Source organism: Rana temporaria, chromosome 3 (assembly GCF_905171775.1).
Source record: "Rana temporaria chromosome 3, aRanTem1.1, whole genome shotgun sequence".
Lineage (NCBI taxonomy): Eukaryota > Metazoa > Chordata > Amphibia > Anura > Ranidae > Rana > Rana temporaria.
Window position 1 is genome coordinate 78,426,913 of NC_053491.1, and position 21,320 is coordinate 78,448,232.

Sequence of the window (21,320 nt, forward strand, 5' to 3'; positions counted from 1 at the left end):
TTTTCACCTGACGGCGATCCCGCGGGAGTGGGCGTTCCCAAGCACTGCCTGTGATTGACAGGCTTCCGAACGGCGCATACTGCGCGTCACAGGTTGCCGGAAAAACCCGAACGTCGGTGCGGCTCTATACGGCGCATGCGCACCGACGTTCGGGTTCTGTCAGCAACCTGTGACGCGCAGTAAGCGCCGTTCGGAAGCCTGTCAATCACAGGCAGTGCTTGGGAACGCCCACTCCCGCGGGATCGCCGTCAGGTGAAAAATCGGGATTAAGAGGTACGTGCTGACAAAAAAAAAAAGTTATCTACCTGGGTCATATCTTAGCAGAAAGTATAGCCACAGATCCAACGAAGTTGGGAACGGTCACGACGTGGCCTAGGCCAAGAACGGTGACTGAACTGAAATCATTTCTGGGATTTTTCACCTATTATCAGAGACTTGTAGTGAACTTATATATATATATATTACATACACACAAACACACACACACACACACCTCTGCCGTCACTTTGGTTGGTTTCCATTTCTGTGTACTATGTCCCTTTGTGCTCAGCTCTGTTCCCATCTAAATGTTGCAGGATATCTTGGCATTCAATCATGTTTGCTTGATTTCAGTACCAATGGTTAGTCAATTGACACTAAATGCCAACTATTGTGACCCCTCCCTAGGATTCTACCGCCTTTAGCGGCAGAACCAGCTCACCTCTAGTCATTCAGTTATGAACTCATGTGAAAGCAAAATGAAGCTGGGGTTGCGTTCCTTCCCTCCAGTACTGTGGATGAGAAGCATTGCAAGGTGATCATGCATATACATGTATACTGGGCATTACAATTACATTCTACCATTCCCTAATTCCATGCAACGTGGAAGAGGCCTAAAAACATCAGAAGTAACAATGTTTTTTTTTTTTCTAGTTTTTGTATTTGGTAACTCTAAGCTAATAAACAGAAGAAGGTTCATTCTGACACACATAGATGTCATCATTTGAACACATACTGAGCTCAGAAAGTCCCATCAGTTCGCTGTGAAAACAGTCTATTGTAGATTTCAAAGAAAGGAAAAGCAGAATCTTTTAACTAAAGTTCCAGGAAACATCAAAGTTCTTTGAGTCAATTTGACCTTAATGAAAAGGCAGATCAAGTACAGATACTGTACATTATGTAAAATATACAAATCAGAACAAACTTGTCGCATTGTGGAAAAGCTGGGGCTTGTTCTCTCTTTTGGAGCCAAGAAGCTAAATATAAAGAGATCCATCTGCAGGTCCAACATATCCAACACAAATTAAAAACACGTCTATCAAAGTCCAAATTCCCAGGCCTCCGAAACTGAACAACTTTCCTAGTCCTTCTCTCCACTGGCCCAAGTAAAAGCGATCGGCACCAAATCCTCCGAGAGTGATACTGCAAGATACAAGAATGCAAACATAAGATCTGTAAAACATACTGCATCTGTGAATAGAATCCGATACAGATCCTAGGCTACAGCATACTGAAATATTACCTTCTACAGATCCATTGGTATGCAATAGACCTAGAGGTGCCTTCTAAGAGCTATGGGCATGAAAGTACACTCGTTAGGATAGGAATATGGGGGCTGACATTGCTGGCCGGCTTATAAAAAAAAAAAAAAAAAAAAAAAAAAAAAAAAAAATCGGATAATCTGACGGCACACATCTGTTGGAAAATTTGAGAGCATGACCATCCAACATTTGTTGTTGGAAATTCTGACAACAATTGTCTGATGGAGCGTAGAAACGGTCAGATTTTCCCACAAAAACCCTGCCATCAGACAATTGTTGTCGGAAAATCGATAGTGTGTACGAGGCTTAAGAATAAGGCAAGTCATCATTCATTATCTCCGTGCTTGCTCAAGGTTAGTCACTAAAGTATTGAACCAGAGCATCTATACGACAACCAAGCAATTAGAATTCATGAGAAGTCAGTAATGGTGGCCTCCATTTGTCTTTAATGATACTTTAACCACTTCAATACCCAGCCATAGTAATATGACGTCCACAGATGGTATCTACCATCCTGGGTGGACGTCATATGACATCCTGGGCTTTGTGGGGGGATATCTGAATGATGCCTGCAGCTAGAGGCATCATTCAGATATCCTTCTCTTCTGCCGGCGATTCTGCACATGATAAGAACAATCTTAGCGGCAGTTCCGCCGCTTGATTGTTCTTATAGGAGGGGGAGGGCACCCCCCTGCCCCCATCTTCTCCGGGCTCTCCCCTATCATGGGGGGCCCGAAGAAAGAATTGTCCGGCGCCGATGTCTCGTCACATGACGAGCATAGAGATGACTGGTGACCAGATGTGATTCCATGAGTGTGCGCAATTTTAAAGTACGACATGTTAGGTATCCATTTACCCGGCATAACATCTTTCATATTTTACAAAAAAAATAATATAATAGGGCTAACTTTACTGTTTTGTTATTTTTTAAATTCATGAAACCATTCCCCCCCCCCCCCAAAAATAAATAAATAAGGAGCTTGAAAAAATTATTGCGCAAATACCGTGCAAGATAAAAAGTTGCAATGACCGATTTTATTCCCTAGGGTGTCTGCTAAAAAAAACCATTTATAATGTTTGGGGGTTCCGAGTAATTTTCTAGCAAAAAAATGATGATTTGTACATGGAGAGAAGTGCCAGAATAGGCTGGGTATGGAGGTGGATATAAAAGCCCTGTATTGAAGTGGTTAAAGAGACCCCGTCACCAAAATAAAATGTTATTGGTAGTTGCAGGAAAAAAAAAAAACCCACACACACACGAAATTTAAAGCCCAATTCCAAGCAACTAAAAAAAAAGGGCTGTGCTAGGGTCCTGACATCATCAGGACCAGTATAGGGTCCATAACACCGTACTGGACATGAGGACCCCGAGGCACAGACCACTGTCAGATCGTGAAAGAGCAGGGCCTTCGTGAAAACACAAACATCAGGGGAGTTAGATGTGCCAAAATGGAGCATAAATGTGCCTTATTTGCAGATGACCTTTTACTGTTTTTGACCACTCCAGATACATCCCTACCGGAATTATATTCTCTTTTAGACAAATTTTCTATGGTTTCAGGTCTAACTGTGAATATGGCCAAGTCTAGGGCCCTCAATGTTTCTCTCTCTGAATCCACGGTTTCTCTACTGAAGGAAAATTATGGATTCAAATGGGACACCTCTTATATCAAATACCTGGGTATCTATTTGACCCCCAACATCCAAAACTTGTATTTGGCCAATTATCCACCTATGTATAGAAAACTTGAGAAAGATTTGAGAGATTGGGGGACTCAGAATATAGGTTGGATTGGTAGAATTAACTCGGTTAAGATGACTCTTCTCCCTAGGCTTTTGTATCTTTTTAGATCATTACCCATACCGATAATTAAAAGTCATCTAAAATCCTTTCAAGGAAAGATTATCAAGTTTATTTGGAACAATAAGGGTCCACGCCTTCCATCTCGCACTCTCTATAACTTGCCTGAACAGGGGGGTCTGGGGGTACCCAACTTATTATGGTACTATCAATCAGCAAGATTGGCACAGTTATCGGAAACTTTTCTTAAACATGAACGTCCTGACTGGTTAGATATAGAAGAGCAGGCGACCCTGAATCTAACGATAGAGGAGTTAATGTGGAGTCCTACCAAGAATAGGCCTTCTATTTTATCTCCGACTCTTTCTCAAACCTTTGTTTTATGGGATTCACTTAAAAACAATCCCTCTCTAATTTCTAAAGGCAGACCTTTATCGAGTGTTTTTCTAGACCCACTCTTTGTTTCTAAAATTGAAGTAGATTCTTTCGAATGGTGGCATGACAAAGGGTTGTATCGTATAGGCCGTTTTTTTTCGCGCTCGGGTCCACTTCCTGAACAACACTTCATTGACAAGCTAGGTCTTCCTGTCTCAGAAAAAATAAGATTTTCTCAACTACATGACTATGCACAAAGCCTATGGGATAGTGGCTCGATCTCTGGACTATTGACACCTTATGAAAGTAATTGCGATCAGGGTTTGATCAGGAAGGGGAATATTTCAATCATATATCAATCGCTTGCTAATAACTGCACCAAATTACCTCATATGCTGGCCTGGGAAAGGGAACTTAATAACAATTGGGATTTATCTGACTGGTGTAGTAATTATACTAGATCCATTAAAGGATATGTGAATATATCCCTTGTAGAGGCTAATGTAAAAATTTATACTAGGTGGTATTTAGTTCCCGTTAAACTGGCTTCCATGTATCCGTCAACTTCGCCCCTTTGCTTCAGAGGTTGTCAGGGATTGGGGTCTATGGTACATATATGGTGGGAATGTCCCAAAATACGTGGATACTGGAATAAGGTGTTCAACATAATAAGGCGTGTCACAGGCTGTAATTTGCATCAATCCCCCACTATCGCTTTACTTCACGGGATGTTACCCCAAATCTCCAAGGTTACTAGAAAACTCATCCTATACATTCTGACAGGTGCCAGGATCACAATTGCAGCTGCGTGGAAAAAGTCTACTGTCTCCATCCGGTATATGAAACAAAAGGTTACATGGATTATGGAACAAGAAAAGAGGGTCTGTTCCATGTTGGATATGTCTACTCTTTTCCATGAAATATGGGAACCGTGGATGAAATTTATGGGAATATCGTTTTCCCCCATAAAGGCTGTGGTGATATTTATATCCTTAGGACGATGTTGTTCGTTGGCAGGCAGGCTGCCATTTCTTTTTCCTTTTACTTTCCCCTGATCTTCTTCGTACTTTCTTTTTTGCTCATCTTTTTTTTTTTCTTTTTCTCTTCTTTTCATTGATTGTTCTTTGATTTGATAATTTTGTTTTTTATACGAGGATAAAATCCTTGTTATTTCTCATTCTCAGAGTGTTATGTTTAGAAAAAAAAAAAGATATATATATAAACATTTGTATTAGCCTATGTTTAGGTTGTCAAAAGATTCCACCAAATTTTTGGGGATGTTAGGTATGTTAAGGGTTTTGAGAATATATATTTACAGATACTGGTGGGTATTGGTGATAATTATTGGAGGGAGGGAGGGGGGATTGAAAGGTTTGCTTAACCTCTTGGACACAGACAGTTCCCAGTGGGGGTGTCAGAGAGGTCATTGTTATCCAGAAATCCTATCCTTTATTTGTTCCATGAAATTAGATCCAGTACACACATGGGGTTTTTTATTGTGTGACAACAATAACCCTAAGGAATTATATAGTATATGGAAATATCCTTTTATTTATTTAATTATAAATTATTGGTTAAACCTAGCTTTTCTTCTTAGCTATTACAAACTGTTATACTCTTACCGTATGGTGATAGCATATGATATGGCTGTATATGATAGACAGTTTCTACGACAAGACCATCTACTATGTAAAGCAATGCATTTGATTTATTATTTTCTGTGTATTACTGACTTGTATACTGCTGTTATAGTACAAATGTATGTACTTTTATTGAAAATAAACTTAAATTTGAATGAAAAAAAAGAAAGAGCAGGGCCTGCTGAAGATCATGCAAGTAAGCCGAGCCAAAGATGGTTCGAATCTCAGCCGGTTCAGCAGGAGCCAACCAAGATTCAAACCATGTATGGGCAGGCTGAATGTGCCAAGTTGATCGATCAGCCTGACGGATTTTACATGCGATTATCACTAGCGGCTAATATAGCTGCTAGCAATGATCACTATTTTCTCCCATCAGGAATGGCTCAGGAACGGCTTCCCCACGCCAGAAAAAAAATATTCTGTTTTCTTTACAAGGGTTGTGCATCACATAATAACTGGAAGCTATTTAGACTGTCATTAAGGACTCTTAAGCTATACTATACTTTTTAGCTAAACTTTGCTAAATTAAATTGTATGTGTTTATTTTTCATACCTGCCATTCTATAAATGTTCTAAGAAGAATAAGCCATATGCAGCAGTAGTTTCAAAAACACAAAGTGCAGCCATTACCTTAGTGCAAGTGCCGTGGACCATTTGTAACCCCCAGTCCAGTTACAATATAACATCTTTGGGAACACACGCCTACCTGCAAAATAAACATGACATAACTACAATCAGTCATACCAACTTCAACAAAGATGTCACAGAACTAAAAAAAATAAAAATAAAAATCTACCACACACCTTTTGCTACAATACACAGCATCTGTCCCCCGGTACCTCTAACACAGAGCCAAGCAATCAAACATTGCTCGGTTCTCACAGCTCTTTGCTCTGCCCCCTTCTCGCTCACTGGATTGCCGAGCTGGGGAGGGGGCGGGAGCGAACCATCTCAGGCTCTCAGTGGCTTGCTGAGAGGCTGAGCCAGGTGCTGGTCCAAGCATGTGGGCGGATCCTGACTATGGTCATGATTACGCCCGAGCCTGGAACAACTCTGTGACGTCAGCAGAGAGTGGACTTCAGCACGCTGTCTGCTGAAAACAGGTCACTGGAGTGCAAAATTAACTTCACTCCTGTGAAATGAGCTTTGGCTGTACTTCTCCTTTAACTTACATAAAAAGTATATATAAAAAAGGACATATTAGTAAGCTAAAATACATGTTACCATGTTTAATCAAATGTGAAATTCAGCAGCTTCCCTGGACTTTAGTCTAGAACAGGAGTGCCCAAACTTTTTTCAAAGAGGGCCAGGTTTGATGAAGAGAACATGCGTGAGGGCCGACCATTTTGTCTGACATTCTTTAAACCATTAAAATTCGGTCTAAGTCTGTTCGTCTGAGCACCAATACACTGCCCAATAAGAATTCTCTTGCCTGTGTGTGGTGAAGAGATGATCTCATGCGTGTTATTTGAATATACCTTATTTATCGTGTTATAACATGCACCTTAACTTTAAAAAGGCAGTTTCAGGAAAAAAATTTTTTAAAGAAAGAACTGTGAAGCAAAATAAAGGTCAGCGCCCATCAATGCAGCCTCACAAGTGCCATGAATGCAGCAGCACTCCCATTGTCATCAGTGCAGCCTGATTCATGCCCATCTGCGGCCTTGGAGGAGACAGGGAGGGGGCGGGACGAGCGCAACAGACCTACAGGAGAAACTCCTGTTTCTCGGAGGCCTCTTTAACCACTAGCCGACCGCCCACCGCCGTTCTACGTCGGCAAGTTGGCAAGTTGGCTCGGCTGGGCGAGAGCACGTAGTATAACGTCCTCTCTCCCAGCCGCCACTAGGGGCACGCCAATTTTGTTTGGGAGCCACGTCGCACGACCGCGCAATTGTCTGTTAAAGCGACGCAGTCCCGAATCGCAAAAAGTACTCTGGTCTTTGGGCAGCAATATGGTCCGGGGGTTAAGTAGTTAATAGAAAGTCCGAGACAGGAAATACTCCTCTCCTGTATGTACAGCACTCGTCCCGTCCCCTACAAGGCAGCCAGCATATATATCTTTTGTGGCCCACAGCGCTCAGGGATTCGTTGGGGGGCAGAAAAGATATACATGTCAAAATTACTAGGCGGGCCGTCCGAAATCGGAACGTGGGCCGGACTTTGGACACGCCTGGTCTAGAAGGTTACTAGAAAATAGTCTCTAAAGTATTTGAAAGCTTGGATATTAAATACATAACTTAATATGATTAGATTAATGGCACATGCCAAGTTCTTTAATACATACAAATGCTTGGCGAAGTGTTACTGCAATGTTACGATGTGTAAAAATGGAAATGCACACCAATTTTCCAAATCTGACACAGCAACGTTCTTCATTTGTAGGATTCCTATGGGCAGACCATATGTCTACCAGAAAGCTTGGTGCCAGGGCTGATGCTACTGTCTTTACACAAGCACTGCATACTCCATCACACGTCTGTGTGTGCCAATCCTTATGACAGAACCCTGACAGCGCCTTCACATACCTAAACAATGCACATGGTCCTTTACAGTACAGTTGGCATTGTAACGTTGTCGAGGACAGGCCACAGTCTTGCAGATGCTAGAATTAGATTTACTACATTCGTAGTTAGAAGGAGGGAGCTGCCAGCAAAACTGACAGGTCATAGTGATAGTGAAGTTTTCCTGTTTTTGATGGTGGTCGTCCTGTGCACAAAACAATAAGGAAGAAGGTGAGACACGCAGCCAATTAAGCCCTTGAGGACAATAATCACATCATTTATGTAGTTATAAAACTATGAACAAATCTGTAACAAAAGGATTTTTGGCATATCATTACACAGTAGGGTTCATTTACTAACACTGCAAAATCTGGGGCAGCTCTGCATAGAAACAATCAGCTTCCAGGTTTTATTGTCAAAGCTTAATTGAACAAGCTGAAGTTAGAAGCAGATTGGCTACCATGCACAGCTGCACCAGGTTTTGCACTCTCCTAGTCTGTCACCAGCAGCAATAAGGTTATTTAATGCCCTCTCTTATTCTTATTTAACCCCTTAACGCCCGCCGCATGACTATTTACGTCCGCACAATGGCACGGACAGGCAGAAGGACGTATATATACGTCCTTGTCTTTCCGCGGGTCCGATCAGGAACCCCCCCCCCCCCCTGCTGCGTGCGGATTCCCTCGGGGATCGATCAGGGACGACGGCGCGGCTATTCGTTTATAGCCGCTCCGTCACGATCGCTCCCCGGAGCTGAAGAACGGGGAGAGCCGTATGTAAACACGGCGCATCGATCGTGTCATCCCCTTTATAGGGGAGACACAATTGATGACGTCAGTCCTACAGCCACACCCCCCTACTGTTGTAAACACACACTAGGTGAAGCCTAACACGTTCAGCGCCCCCTGTGGTTAACTCCCAAACTGCAACTGTCATTTTCACAATAAAGAATGCAATTTAAATGCATTTTTTGCTGTGAAAATGACAATGGTCCCAAAAATGTGTCAAAATTGTCCGAAGTGTCCGCCATAATGTCGCAGTCACGAAAAAAAAAAAAAAAAAAAACACCGCTGATCGCCGCCATTAGTAGTACATTTTTTTTTATAAAATTGCAATAAAAATATCCCCTATTTTGTAAACGCTATAAATTTTGCGCAAACCAAATCGATAAACGCTTATTGCGTTTTTTTTTACCAAAAATAGGTAGAAGAATACGTATCGGCCTAAACTGAGGAAAAAATAAATAAATGTTATATATGTTTTTAGGGGATATTTATTACAACAAAAAGTAAAAAATATTGCATTTTTTTCAAAGTTGTCGCTCTACTTTTGTTTATAAAGCAAAAACTAAAAACCGGAGAGGTGATCAAATACCACCAAAAGAAAGCTCTATTTGTGGGGAAAAAAGGACGTCAATTTTGTTTGGGAGCCACGTCGCACGAGCGCGCAATTGTCTGTTAAAGCGACGCAGTGCCGAATTGTAAAAACGCCTTTGGGCATTTAGCAGCATATTGGTCCGGGGCTTAAAGCGGTTCTCCACCCTAAAGTGGAGTCCCGCTGATCGGAACCCTTCCCCCCTCCGGTGTCACATTTGACACCTTTCAGGGGGAGGGGGGTGCAGATACCTGTCTAAAGACAGGTATTTGCACCCACTTCCGGCCACACGCTACGGGCAAAAGACGGGTTTTTCTGACTTCCCGTCTGTCGCCCGTTGTGTGCTGGGAACACTCGGCTCCCAGCACACAGCGTGTGAGCCAATCGGCGGGCGCAGCGCGACTCGCGCATGCGCCGTAGGGAACCGGGCAGTGAAGCCGCAGCGCTTCACTTCCTGGTTCCCTCAGCGTGGATGGCGGGGGGAGCAGCAGAGAGACGAGCGATCGCTCGTCCTCTGCTGCGATCGGCGCTGGACTCCAGGACAGGTAAGTGTCCTAATATTAAAAGTCAGCAGCTGCAGTATTTGTAGCTGCTGGCTTTTAATATTTTTTTCCCATGGCACATCCGCTTTAAGTGGTTAAAGTGCAACTACCCCCCCTTTTTTTTTTCTCAACAAAAACACCATTCCCCTCTGGGTTATCTATACATTACAAGGATTTTAACAACCGTTGTTGCAGATTCCTACTTTTTGTTATTCTAAAGAAATCCCTGTGCCCATGTTCTGAGTAAATCTAATGGGGGTGGTTTCATAAATTATCAACCAGCTGCTGCAACTGCAAAGCTCTAATGAGATAAATTGCAGGGTCCGCATCCCTTTAGCCTTAGTTCACACTGGTACCACTGTGGATCCGACTTTGCCCTGCGACTTGAAGTCCAACTTTAATGAACAGGATCCGACTTTGGTTTTTGACAAAGTAATTTATTAAAGCAGCTCTGGCGTTTCTTCTCCTTCCGGTTCAGTTCTTCTCCCTGCCGCTAATGTCTTCTTCTGCTGCCAGTTCTCCTCCGTCCCGCTGTAATGCTAGGTCCGTGTGCCATTACTTATATAGCCATGGCCACCCGGTGATGTCATCCGAGTCCCCGCCCCCTTGTGGCTTTGCCACCCTATCATGCCATGGGTGGTGACATCACAAGGGGGTGGGGCCTCCGGATGTCACGCCCCATGGCTATACAAGTAATGGCACACAGCGGACCGAGGATCACAGCGGGAGAAGATCAGTGGAAGAACAGACAGAGAAGACAGCGGAGAGAGGAGAACCGGCAGTGGAAGACATCAGCAGAGGGAGACGAGACGCCAGAGCTGCTTTAATAAATTATTTTATCAAAAGACCTGTGTACTCTTTTTTTACACTTTTTTTTTTAGGGTGAATGTGTAGTGTACAATACCATATACTTATACACATAGGATGGGGGCCCGGGATTTGGCCCACCGCCTTGTTAAAGGAGGGCTTACAGATTCCAATAAGCCCCCCCCCCCCCGGAGACCCCGACAATCACCAACCAATGTTGTCTGGAAAAGGCCCTTGTCCCCACCAACAAGAGGACAAGGTGTTTTGGGGTGGGGGCTGCCCATGTTGAGGGCATGTGGCCTGGAGTGGTCCAGGAAGGTTTCCAAGTGTGTTGATCCTGCCAGTGCAGCTGCTGTGGCCTCATTTCCTGCATCAGGCCAACAACAATTCTGTTGCTGTACCTGCAGTGTCATCATCCCTCCAATCCTTTCTTCCCAATTGGCTATGTCATGACGTTACCACATTCATCTTCAAAAGACATGGAAATGTTACTTACTGCAATCAGCTCCTTCCAGTGTCAATAGATACTGAAGGAAAACAGGAAAGTCCCAACAGGAAAAATGTAAAGAAAGGTATCTGGTCATATGACCGAGAATAATGGATTTTACTACTACTTTAAGCATCTATATTGGTGGCCAAACATGCTTTCATTTTTTTGTTATTTGATGTGCAATCAAAATGAACAAAATTTGCAAGCAATCGAAAAGCCATAATTTTCCAGGCGAACAATTAGGACTCAATTTCGATCAAACTGGGTCAAATTAGCCAGGGCAGAAAATCACTGATAATTTTGCATTGATCAGACCACCTCCTGAAAGCGCTAGTTGATTGCTATTATTCTGAGGAATTGGCTTGAACTCTTTTTAAACTGAGCTGAAAAAAATAAATAAGTACAGACTGAGAAACAAAGTATAGAGAGCGAGAGTAGAAAGGCAGGGAAAAGGGCAAGGGCAATGGCAGAGGATTGGCAAGGCAACGGTAAATTGGAACGTTTAAACAATGATACATGACATACTCATTAGATCCAAGACGGGGGTCAGCAACCTGCAGATCACAATCTACCAGTAGATTGCGACACTGTGCCTGGTGATCTTTGACTTCTCCCATGTTGTTCAGGTAGATCTCTACCTCCAAGGTTGCCAACCCCTGAAGATATATTTTCAAGCTTTCAACATACATGTAGTAATTTCCTTACCACACACATTACATGAGGCTTGGCTGTACATTCAAAGATGACAGGTTTTCCATATATACAAGAATGGTTTGTTTTGCACGTCATACAGTCAGCAGGTAACTTGTTGCAGAGGTCATTGCTTGGACATTTAGCTATATAATCAGGTGCTGGTGTGACTTCTGAAAAGAAAAACAAACAGTACAATTTAAGAAACAGGGTTTCTTCTATTATCCATCATGCAAAAATCAAAACCACAACATCCACTAGGAGATGTATTCCTTATGCACGTTAAACATATACACTTACATGGGGGTTTGTAAAAATTCCAAAACCACATCCCCAGTGTACCGATGCCTTCTTGCCCTTTCTAATATTTAACGTGAATTTAAAGCTTGAAATATATTTTTTAAAAACAAACAAGTCACACTTACCTGCTCTGTGCAATGGTATTGCACAGAGCCGCCCAGATCCTCCTCTTGTCAAGTCCCCTGCCAATGCTTCTGGCTCCTCCCCCGGCGAGTGTCCACATTGAAAGCAGTTTTCCATTGGGGGGCGCTCATAGGGGCTCGATCCCAAGCTGGCCTGTTTGCATCTATTCAGACACAAAGCCCGGCCCGGCTCGGCCTTGCCCCCTTTCACAGGTTTTGAAAGCAGCAGAAGCCAATGGATCCCGCTGCTCTCAGCCAAGCCTGTAAAGAGTTGACAGACTTGCAGAGCACTGAATCGAAATCGGGTTCAGGGGCTGGGAGGGATGCCACTATTAAAAAAAAAAAATAAGGTATTTTACCTTAAATGCACAGAATGCAGCAAGGTAAAAGAAAAAGAAAAATTTACAACTTTAAAGCCTAGGTTTGTGAAAATCAGATTTAGGCAAACCATAGATAATGCCATTTTCTTTCCTGCAACCCAGAGAAAAATCACTCAGTTACCCCCATCAACACAGTCAGCGCTACTGTGTTTTGCCAGCAGGGAGGCTTCCCTACTGCCGCCAACAGTAAATCGCATGCAAATAATCCAACAGGCTGGTTATACTGAAGTCAAATCGATGCATCAACTTAAGTACAACCAGCATGTCCATAGATGCATCGAATCTTGGCCAGTCCCTGCTGAACTGGCTGAGTTTCAATTCATCTATGGCCGGCTTTAGATTTACTGGTAACTGTGAGTAAGCACAACTTCACCCCCAAACCCCCACCCCCACCCAGAAGCATGAAACACAATATCGGCAGGACTTTACCAGGTGGTCCACAGCCTAGTCCAAAAAAATGTTTTTCACTAAACGTAGGCTTTAAGGCCGAACACTAGCTAAAGTGTTACATATACACTATGTACAATGTTACTGCACTATTAAAGGGGTTGTAAAGGCTTGTTTTTTATTTTCTAAATAGGTTCCTTTAAAGCGGTTGTAAACCGCATATATAATTATTATTTTTTTTTTGTTTTTAAACCTGCAAGGCAAAAGGCATAATCAGCTAGTATGCACCGCATAATAGCTGATTATGAAATACTTACCTCGGAATGAGGTGAAGAACGCTTACCTGGTCCACGCCGAGCGAGATGTCATCTTGCTCCGGCGTGTCTTCCGGGTATCGCCGCTCCAGTGCTGTGATTGGCTGGAGCGGCGATGACGTCACTCCCGCGTGTGCGTGCGGGAGATTTAAAATCAGCAAGGTCCGGCGGCTGCCGGTCCTTTCGACGTGGATTCCCCCTGTGCATGCGCCGCTGCAATCAGCGGCGCATTGTGAGGGGAATATCTCCTAAACCGTACAGGTTTAGGAGATATTCTTTATACCTACAGGTAAGCCTTATTATAGGCTTACCTGTAGGTAAAAGTGAAAAATAAGGGTTTACAACCACTTTAAGCTAGTGCATTGTTGGTTCACTTACCTTTTCTTTCAATTTCCCCTCTAAATGTTTTTTTTTTTTTTTTTTTTTTTTTTCCCCCTTGTCTGAATTTCTTACTTCCTGTTCCTCCTCAGTAAGGTGTTCAGTAAGCTGTTCTAAATTACTTCCCACCGCTCGGATGATGGTGGAAAGCTTACCGATGAAAAACAGGAAGTGAGAAATTCAGACAAAGAAAAAAAACATTTAGAAGGGAAAATGAAGGAAAAAGGTAAGTGAACCGACGATGCACTAGCTTAAAGGAACCAATTTATAAAATAAAAGACGAACCTTTACAACCCCTTTAAGTCTAGGCGATGAATAATGATCGGGACAAACAAGAAACATTTGGTACATTTTAAAGCGGTGCTCCTGGCTGGGAAAAAAAAAAAAGTTAAAAAGTCAGAAGCTACAAATACTGCGGGTGCTGACTTTTAATATAAGGACACTTACATGTCCATGGAAACTGCGATGTCAGCACTCCAGCCGATTTTCAGATCGACTGTCGAGTGCTCCCACCGCCACTCATTGTAAGGGGAAACAGCAGTTAAGCCTTTCGGCTTCACAGCCAGTTCCTTACTGTGCTTTGTAAATGGCCTGGTGGCAGAGGGTTCCAATGGAAGTTCCCCCTGAAAGGTGCCAAATGCGGCAGCAGAGGGGGGAAGAAGCAGACAAGCGGAGGTTCCACCGTATGGGTGGAACTCTGCTTTAAAGTTTTTGATACAAAAACACAGATCTGTGTGCCAACCTAAAACTGATAATACTAACCTGAAACTTTGGTGGTAGGTGGAACAGAAGAGGACAAGGGCTGATCTTTTAGGGCCTGTGCAGCGGCTTGGAAGTGCTCAAAACTCAAGGATCCTGAAAAAAGAATGATGATGTTTAGCACATGGTGCTTTTCAGTCAACAGAACAGTATGATACAATATTTGTATTTCAAAGGGTCGACAGAAAAGGTTTACTCTGCTTTCATTGAGATTACAGTCAGATTTAATGACCTGTAATAAAAAAAAGAAAATGTAAATATAATGATGTAAACATCCCTTGTGACAGCAATAGGCAGCGACAAGTACTCTTTTTAGAGAGATATGTGGTCCATTAGACCCCAGATGTCTACTCTGCTGTTGAAAGCATCTGATAACACCAAGACCGGTGTGATCAGATGCTTTCAATATTTAAAAAACGAGCCATTTACATCAGGGGACACCAGAAGTGATGAAATTACTAGTCGCTTCCAGTTTCCTATACTATAGAGCTCATCGGGAACCTTCTAGTCCTTGACAAGCTCTATGTCAAGATTGGCCGGATTCATTCCGGGCTCACCAGTGAGACAGGAGAGCCCGGAAAGGCATCGGTGGGCAGCAACCCTTCCTGCCTCCTATAAACGCCATTCAGCGGTTGACCCGGAGGTCCGCCCACCCCACAGTAAATCAAAAAAGTCAGCAGCTGCAGTATTTGTAGCTGCTGACTTCATTTATTGTGGGGCGGGCGGACACTTACCTAGTTGCTAGGATGGCTTTTACATAAAAGTCGGTCAACTCCTGAAAAAAAAATAAAAAAAAAATACTGAGATGCCTGCAGCTGCAGGAATCAACCCGGTATAATCACGTGAAGTCAAATGATGTACATGTACGCGATTTGGCGGCAAGTGGTTAAGAAACATGTATTTTAAGGTTAAAACATGGCGCTTTATTTTTTTTACTTTGTTGAACAGCACTAGGCAGGGCTTCTCTTTGTCTCGCTTGACTTTCATGCGGGCTCTGCAGCCGCTAGTGTACATGACGATTTGGATCAACCCCGACATTCAGGGGCTTCATAGCAAGTTGGGTCCCTTAAGGTCATGGCTTATGCAGACCACCTTCACTTTCTGGTCTCCAATACTGGAGGTGACCCTCCATACCCTAATGTCCCCTTTTCAACACTACAGGGCGCTCTCCAATTACAGGACAAATTATTTTAAAGCGGGGGTTCTCCCTAAAACATTTTTTTTTTTCTAGCATTTGATTCAGCATAGTAGCGTGAGCTACAGTATGCCTTTATATATTTTCTTTTAGCGCCATACTCACTCTGTAATCGAGTAGTAAAGTTTCCGGGGAATGGGCGTTCCTATTCAGAGGGCTCGTGATTGACGGCCGGCTATGGCGCGTCACGCTTCACGGAAATAGCCGAAATAGGTGTTTGCTCTTCACGGCGCCTGCGCAGTCAGCTCCGATGTCTGTGCGCAGGCGCCGTATAGCGCCGGGAAGAGCCGAGACCTACTCCGGCTATCTTCGGGGAGCGTGACGTGCCATAGCCGGCCGTCAATCATCTTCCCTCTGGATAGGAACGCCCATGCGGGGAGTCGGAATCTTCTCTATAGGATTGCACAGTGAGTACGGGGCAAAAAAAAAAAAGAAAAAAAAAAGGCATACTGTAGCTTGCGCTACTATGCTTAATTTAATCCTACAATGTTGTTACTGAGGGTGAACCACCGCTTTAAGTAGGAAGCCCTCAGCATCTCTTTAGCAGCCGAGTTGTCCGACTGAAACAGGCTTTTCCTTTTTGACTGGGCTGCTCATTGTCCTAAACACCTTGGAGGACAACTTACTCCCCCCCCCCCCCCGGACCAATTGTTTAAGGCAAACTTCTGTCACCTTATGGCCAAGATACACATTGATATTCAGAAGTTGGACACTAAGTTAGACCCGGTTCAGGTGCTGTAATGCCTCCCAGATAACTACATTACCCCACATTCAGTATATGATTCAGACTCTCCCCATCCGGATTCCTCCTGCTGCTTTTTGCTCATTCCTTAGATCTCCCTAAATTGAAAGGCTTGAGGAACAACCTGGAATACTTCCCTTCATCTGACCCGAGTGTCCCTCTGATACAGGTCACCCCCCAACCATTATTCCTTACCCATTATACAATTACATTATGGTTTCCAGCATGGGAGGTCATCTCTATTTCTTCTGAGGATCCCGCCACATCATTCAAGGTGCCATCATGGACCTCTGCCGTTATAACTAGTGGTCTTTAACCTCAAACAGCCTGCTTTGTTTTGATGTAAAAATTGGCCTCTCTGACTGCTCTGCCAGCTACAGGCAACATTCCAGTACAACCACCTAAAGCCAAATGATAAACTTGCAGAAAGTTGATAGAGGTGACCCTGAGGACTCAGTATGGGGGGGTTCTAACATAAGGGGGTGATTGATGTGAAGTGGGTCCTTTAATGTGTAGCCACTTAGGCGGTTGTGTGCATCATACAGGCTGAGCTTTCTTTACCATTTTCCCATATTAGACTGGGGTGCCTCGGGATTTATCATACTTTCAACTAGAGGTGCACCGAAATGGAAATTTCAGAAACGAAACCGAAAAAAAAATAAAAAAAAAAGTCAGGCCAAAACTGAAAATGACTTTTCTTCTTTTTTAAATAATTGTATGTCAACACTCCCTGTGCCCCCAATTGCCGCCTCACTGTGCCCCCAATTGCCGCCTCACTGTGCCCCCAATTGCCGCCTCACTGTGCCCCCAATTGCCGCCTCTAGTTTCTTCTTTTATTTTTATTACTTTATCACTTTTTTTGTAGCTTGTCATTTTACTTTTTTTATTTTTGTATAATTCTTATTTTTAATATTATTTTTCTTAAATTAATTATTTAATTATTATTTATTTTGTTTTACACTTAACTTTATTGCTATCACACAGGAGAAAATAATTCCCTGTGTGATAGCAATTGGAGGTGACAGGTTCTCTTTATTAACCCTGTAACCTCAGGAGAGGATTGGCATCAGGGACAGTAGCCAAACTAGGCAGCTGGGGGAAGAGCAGGGGGGGGGGCGGGGGACAGAGTCCCGAAGATATAGCCAGCCGGAGGGAGGTATGTGATGTGGGGGGGGGGGGACGACGACGACGGATGGCTGCTAGAAAAGAAAGCAACTCACTGCCGCCCGTATGCTGAAACTGTCTCCGCTCTGCTCGCACACACCCCCGCCTCCTCCTAACCCCACACATCTCAGCATTAAGCTGGCATTCTGTTTATCATAGCGTGGTTAGGAGCAGGCGGGGCTGTGTGCGAGCAGAGCGGACACAATTTGGGCTGTGGAGTCGGTAGATAAATGTTTCGACTCCTAAATGTTCCGACAATCTAAATTTAGTAGGAGTCGGAGTTGGGGTCGGTGCATTGTTTGCAGACTCCGATTCCGACTCCAGATACCCAAAATTTCCTCCGACTCCACAGCCCTAGTTTTACCACTCTGCAGCCACTATTCATTATCGTCAATTTTAAAGCTGTTTCGGCATGTCCCCAAAACAGCTGTTTTCGGCCGATATGTATCGGCCACCGATATATCGGTGCATCCGTACTTTCAACCACTTCAATACTGGGCACTTCACCCCTTTCCTGCCCAGGCCAATTTTCAGTGCTGTCGCACTTCGAATGACTATTGCGCGGTCATGCAACACTGTACCCAAATTAAATGTTTATCATTTTTCTGAGACAGAGCTTGCTTTTGGTAATATTTAATCGCCACTGGGGTTTTTATTTTTTGCTAAACAATGAAAAGAGACTAACATTTTTTTTTAAAAGTGTGTGCTGATAAGGCTGCAATGAAGGGCACTGAAGAGATGGCATTGATATGCAGCACTGATGGGCAGCACCGATGTGCACTAACAGGCATTAAAGGAGAAGTCCAGCCTGAGATTTTTAGGCTGGGCTTCTCCTACAGGTCACAAGAGTGCAATTGGTTTTGCACTCCTGTGACCCGTTTTCAGCGGAAAGCGGTCTGAAGTCACCGCCATCAGTCGAGGCAGCGCGTCATCACGACTTCCAAGTCTGGATCCGCCAGCTGCCCTGATTGATGGCAGTCTCAGCGAGCCACGGAGACGGCCGCTCCCCGCCCCTCCACAGCGCAGTGCTCCAATGAGCGCGGAGAAGAGCAGAAGCAATGCTGACTGTCAGTTTCGCTCTGCTCGGGAAGGAGTGAGAACCGAGCCATCGGTGGTGTTCGTGGCTCAGTTCTCAGTGCAGACGCCGAGGGACAGATGCAGCATCAGTCTGATGCTTCATCCACAAGGACAATACGCACCACGGATCGCCACGCATGAGCGGCCCGTTCTGAAGGATGTCATATGACGTCCAGTCAGAATGGGAAAACCCCCACCCAGCCATCAAACTGCTATAGGCCAGGCGGGAAGGTGGAGAAATGTCGGGCTCCAGTAAGGAACGGTCTCCCGTTTCGATATTCCATAAGAGGAAGTGAGAAGAAATTCCCCCATAGTGAGGGAAGTTCTGTATGCCCCCATTGGAAGATTCCCCCTCTAGCCGTGTTCTGGGGAGAACCCAAACCTTCAGGGACAAGAGTCACCAGGACAAATAGAGGGTGAATCTTCCTGATGGGGGACACAGAGAAATAAAAACCTGGCCGGGGTTCTAACCCATCACCATAGAGCTGTGCGGAGCCTGTGTTATCGCTCTCCCAGGACCCACATCTGCAATGTACATCAGATCACCATGATCACCCCCACCCTAGGAGGAAGACACACAGTCCTGTCATTGTACCATCCGCTCTACAGGAAGAGGAGTGCACACAGGTACTCCACCTTGTACGGGGAACACTTACCGCGCCCAGAGAAAACATACAGCTGTGATAGGAAGAGCACCACTCTACACAGCCGCTTCAGGACCGCTGACAGTTCAGCCATGTTGCTGGGACAAGGAGCTTCCTCTGTGCGCACTGCGCAGCCGCACCCAGAGCTGCGTCTCACGCCTCGTTCTGAGAACACCAGCAGCACATTGAGCGAGGCTGTGTACGGGCTTTTGTGTAGTGGGAGGGGCTGTGTACGGTGTTTATGTGCAGTGAGAATAATGGGAGGGGCTGTGTACGGTGTTCTTGTGAAGTGAGAATAGTGGGCGGGGCTGTGTATGAGGCTCTTGTGTAGTTTGTGTGGCGGGCAAAACTGTAGAACAGCTTTCGTGTAGTAGGCGGGGTTGTGTAGCAATCTCCAATGTAGTGGGTGGGGCTGTGCTCCGGAACTCTAGTGTAGTTAGTATAGTGGGCGTGGCTATCTAATTGAAATCCATTGTAGTTCGTATAGTAGGTGGGGCTATGTATAGGAGCGCCAGTGTAGTAAATATAGTCGGTGTTTCATCAGAATTGGCGACCCGTCAGATTAGGTAACCGAAGAGAACGTTCTGTGAGCTGAATACTTACTGCACATGTGCATGTTTGCTAATCAGACAGAACAGCTAAAGAAGGCAGCGGACGTCTTACTACACCCAGTTACGTCTTGAATTTCACAGTCATTTTACCAATAAAGTGAGCGGGTATAAATAAATGTAGCGGCCTGCTCCTGTTGAACAGGCGCTGCTTTAAATTTAGTGGGATCTAAGTTGTCATTTGGCTCAGACTAGTGTGATTAATGGCAAATTTAGCCTCTGTTCCAGCTATGGCTGTGCTGGGAGCTCCACCATTGTTCGCCTGGGGGTGTCATTACCACCCCAGGCCAAGGGTGGCAGCAGCAAGGTCAAGGTGTATTGGGTGTTCCCCTCGGCAGCGAATCAGTGGGAGTGGTCGCCCCGCTGTGCATGCTGGGGAGGGGTACGTAAGGGACAGACGTTCACGCCTTGTGGACAGCTTGGCCTGAGGTGTGTGTCCTGAATCCTGACTCTGTGATCATGTTGGTCCGGGATTGCGGCTTCGCCTGGTAGGCCCAGTAGTCAGACTGGGGCCTGTTTTCTGAAAGGGATGATCCTGTGCTGTCCATCCTGTTGGAGGAAGCCACTTGATGTAGGAAGCCAGGGGAGGACCTATCCTGGAGAGGGCCATGCAAGAGGCTGGTATCTTGGGAGATGGCCTGGAAACTTCATCGAAGGATGCACCATACACTGAGAGGCTCAATGGTGGTTGATTGTCAGATCTGATAATTTGGAGAGATCCGGGTGCTGAATACTGTGGCAGGGGATTTCGGACCAAAAGTGTCTCCTCATAAAGGAAGGTCTGTGGCAGAGACTGTACTTTATTTTGTGCGCCATTCCGGCTGCTAGGCCAGTGAGAGAGACCTATCTGGGTAAGCAATACCCATTCTAGCTAGAGTGGCGATGAGAACTGTTTGTTGGAAGCAGGAGTGTTTCCTATTTGTGATTATGCACCTGAACCTACCTACCCTTCTACCAGTGGCGGTCCGTCTATAGAGGGCGCTGGAGCGCCACCCCTTCTGGCTCCGCACCGCCACTGAAATAACATACATTCATGCATTGCATGAATGTATGTTATTGTTGCCAGCTGCCGCTGGTCTATTCAGGTGGCCGGACCTTGAGCGCCGGCCACCTGAATAACGGCAGCTGGTTGGCTGTGCAGAAGTGCCTATCAGAGCCAGCGGCTCTGATAGGCTTTCCGAGTACAGCCCTAGTCTCCCGGATGCTTATCCTCGGAATGTACGGGGTGTGCGCTCCTTGGATAAGACTGAGGCCGTCTCAGCCAATCAGGTTCACCGATTCTGGTTATCGGTAACCCGATTGGCTGAAGCGTCACGAAGGCGGGAGAAGACATCGAGGGACGTGGAAGGAGAAAGGTAAGTGCATTTTACAGGGCACAGCGGCGACAATGGGCACAGAGGCGACAAAGAGTACAGTGGCGCCAAAGGTCACAGTGGCATCAATGGGCACAGTGGTGACAATAGGCACAGTGGCAATAATTAAAGGGCACAGTGACATGCACAGTGGCAAC

The 21,320-nt window shown here is 44.9% G+C and overlaps 1 protein-coding gene across 1 annotated transcript; it reads right to left on the bottom strand.

The window, feature by feature from the left end:
- Positions 1-652: 652 nt before the first annotated feature.
- TM2D3 (TM2 domain containing 3) lies at positions 653-19,429 on the bottom strand. The gene is made up of 6 exons (XM_040342794.1): positions 19,215-19,429; positions 14,384-14,476; positions 11,756-11,913; positions 7,862-8,042; positions 5,967-6,042; positions 653-1,401 (listed from the first exon to the last, which is right to left on the bottom strand). The coding sequence occupies exons 1-6, from the start codon at positions 19,294-19,296 to the stop codon at positions 1,236-1,238; spliced, it is 756 nt and encodes a 251-aa protein (XP_040198728.1). The 5' UTR covers positions 19,297-19,429; the 3' UTR covers positions 653-1,235.
- Between the last annotated feature and the right edge of the window lie 1,891 nt (positions 19,430-21,320).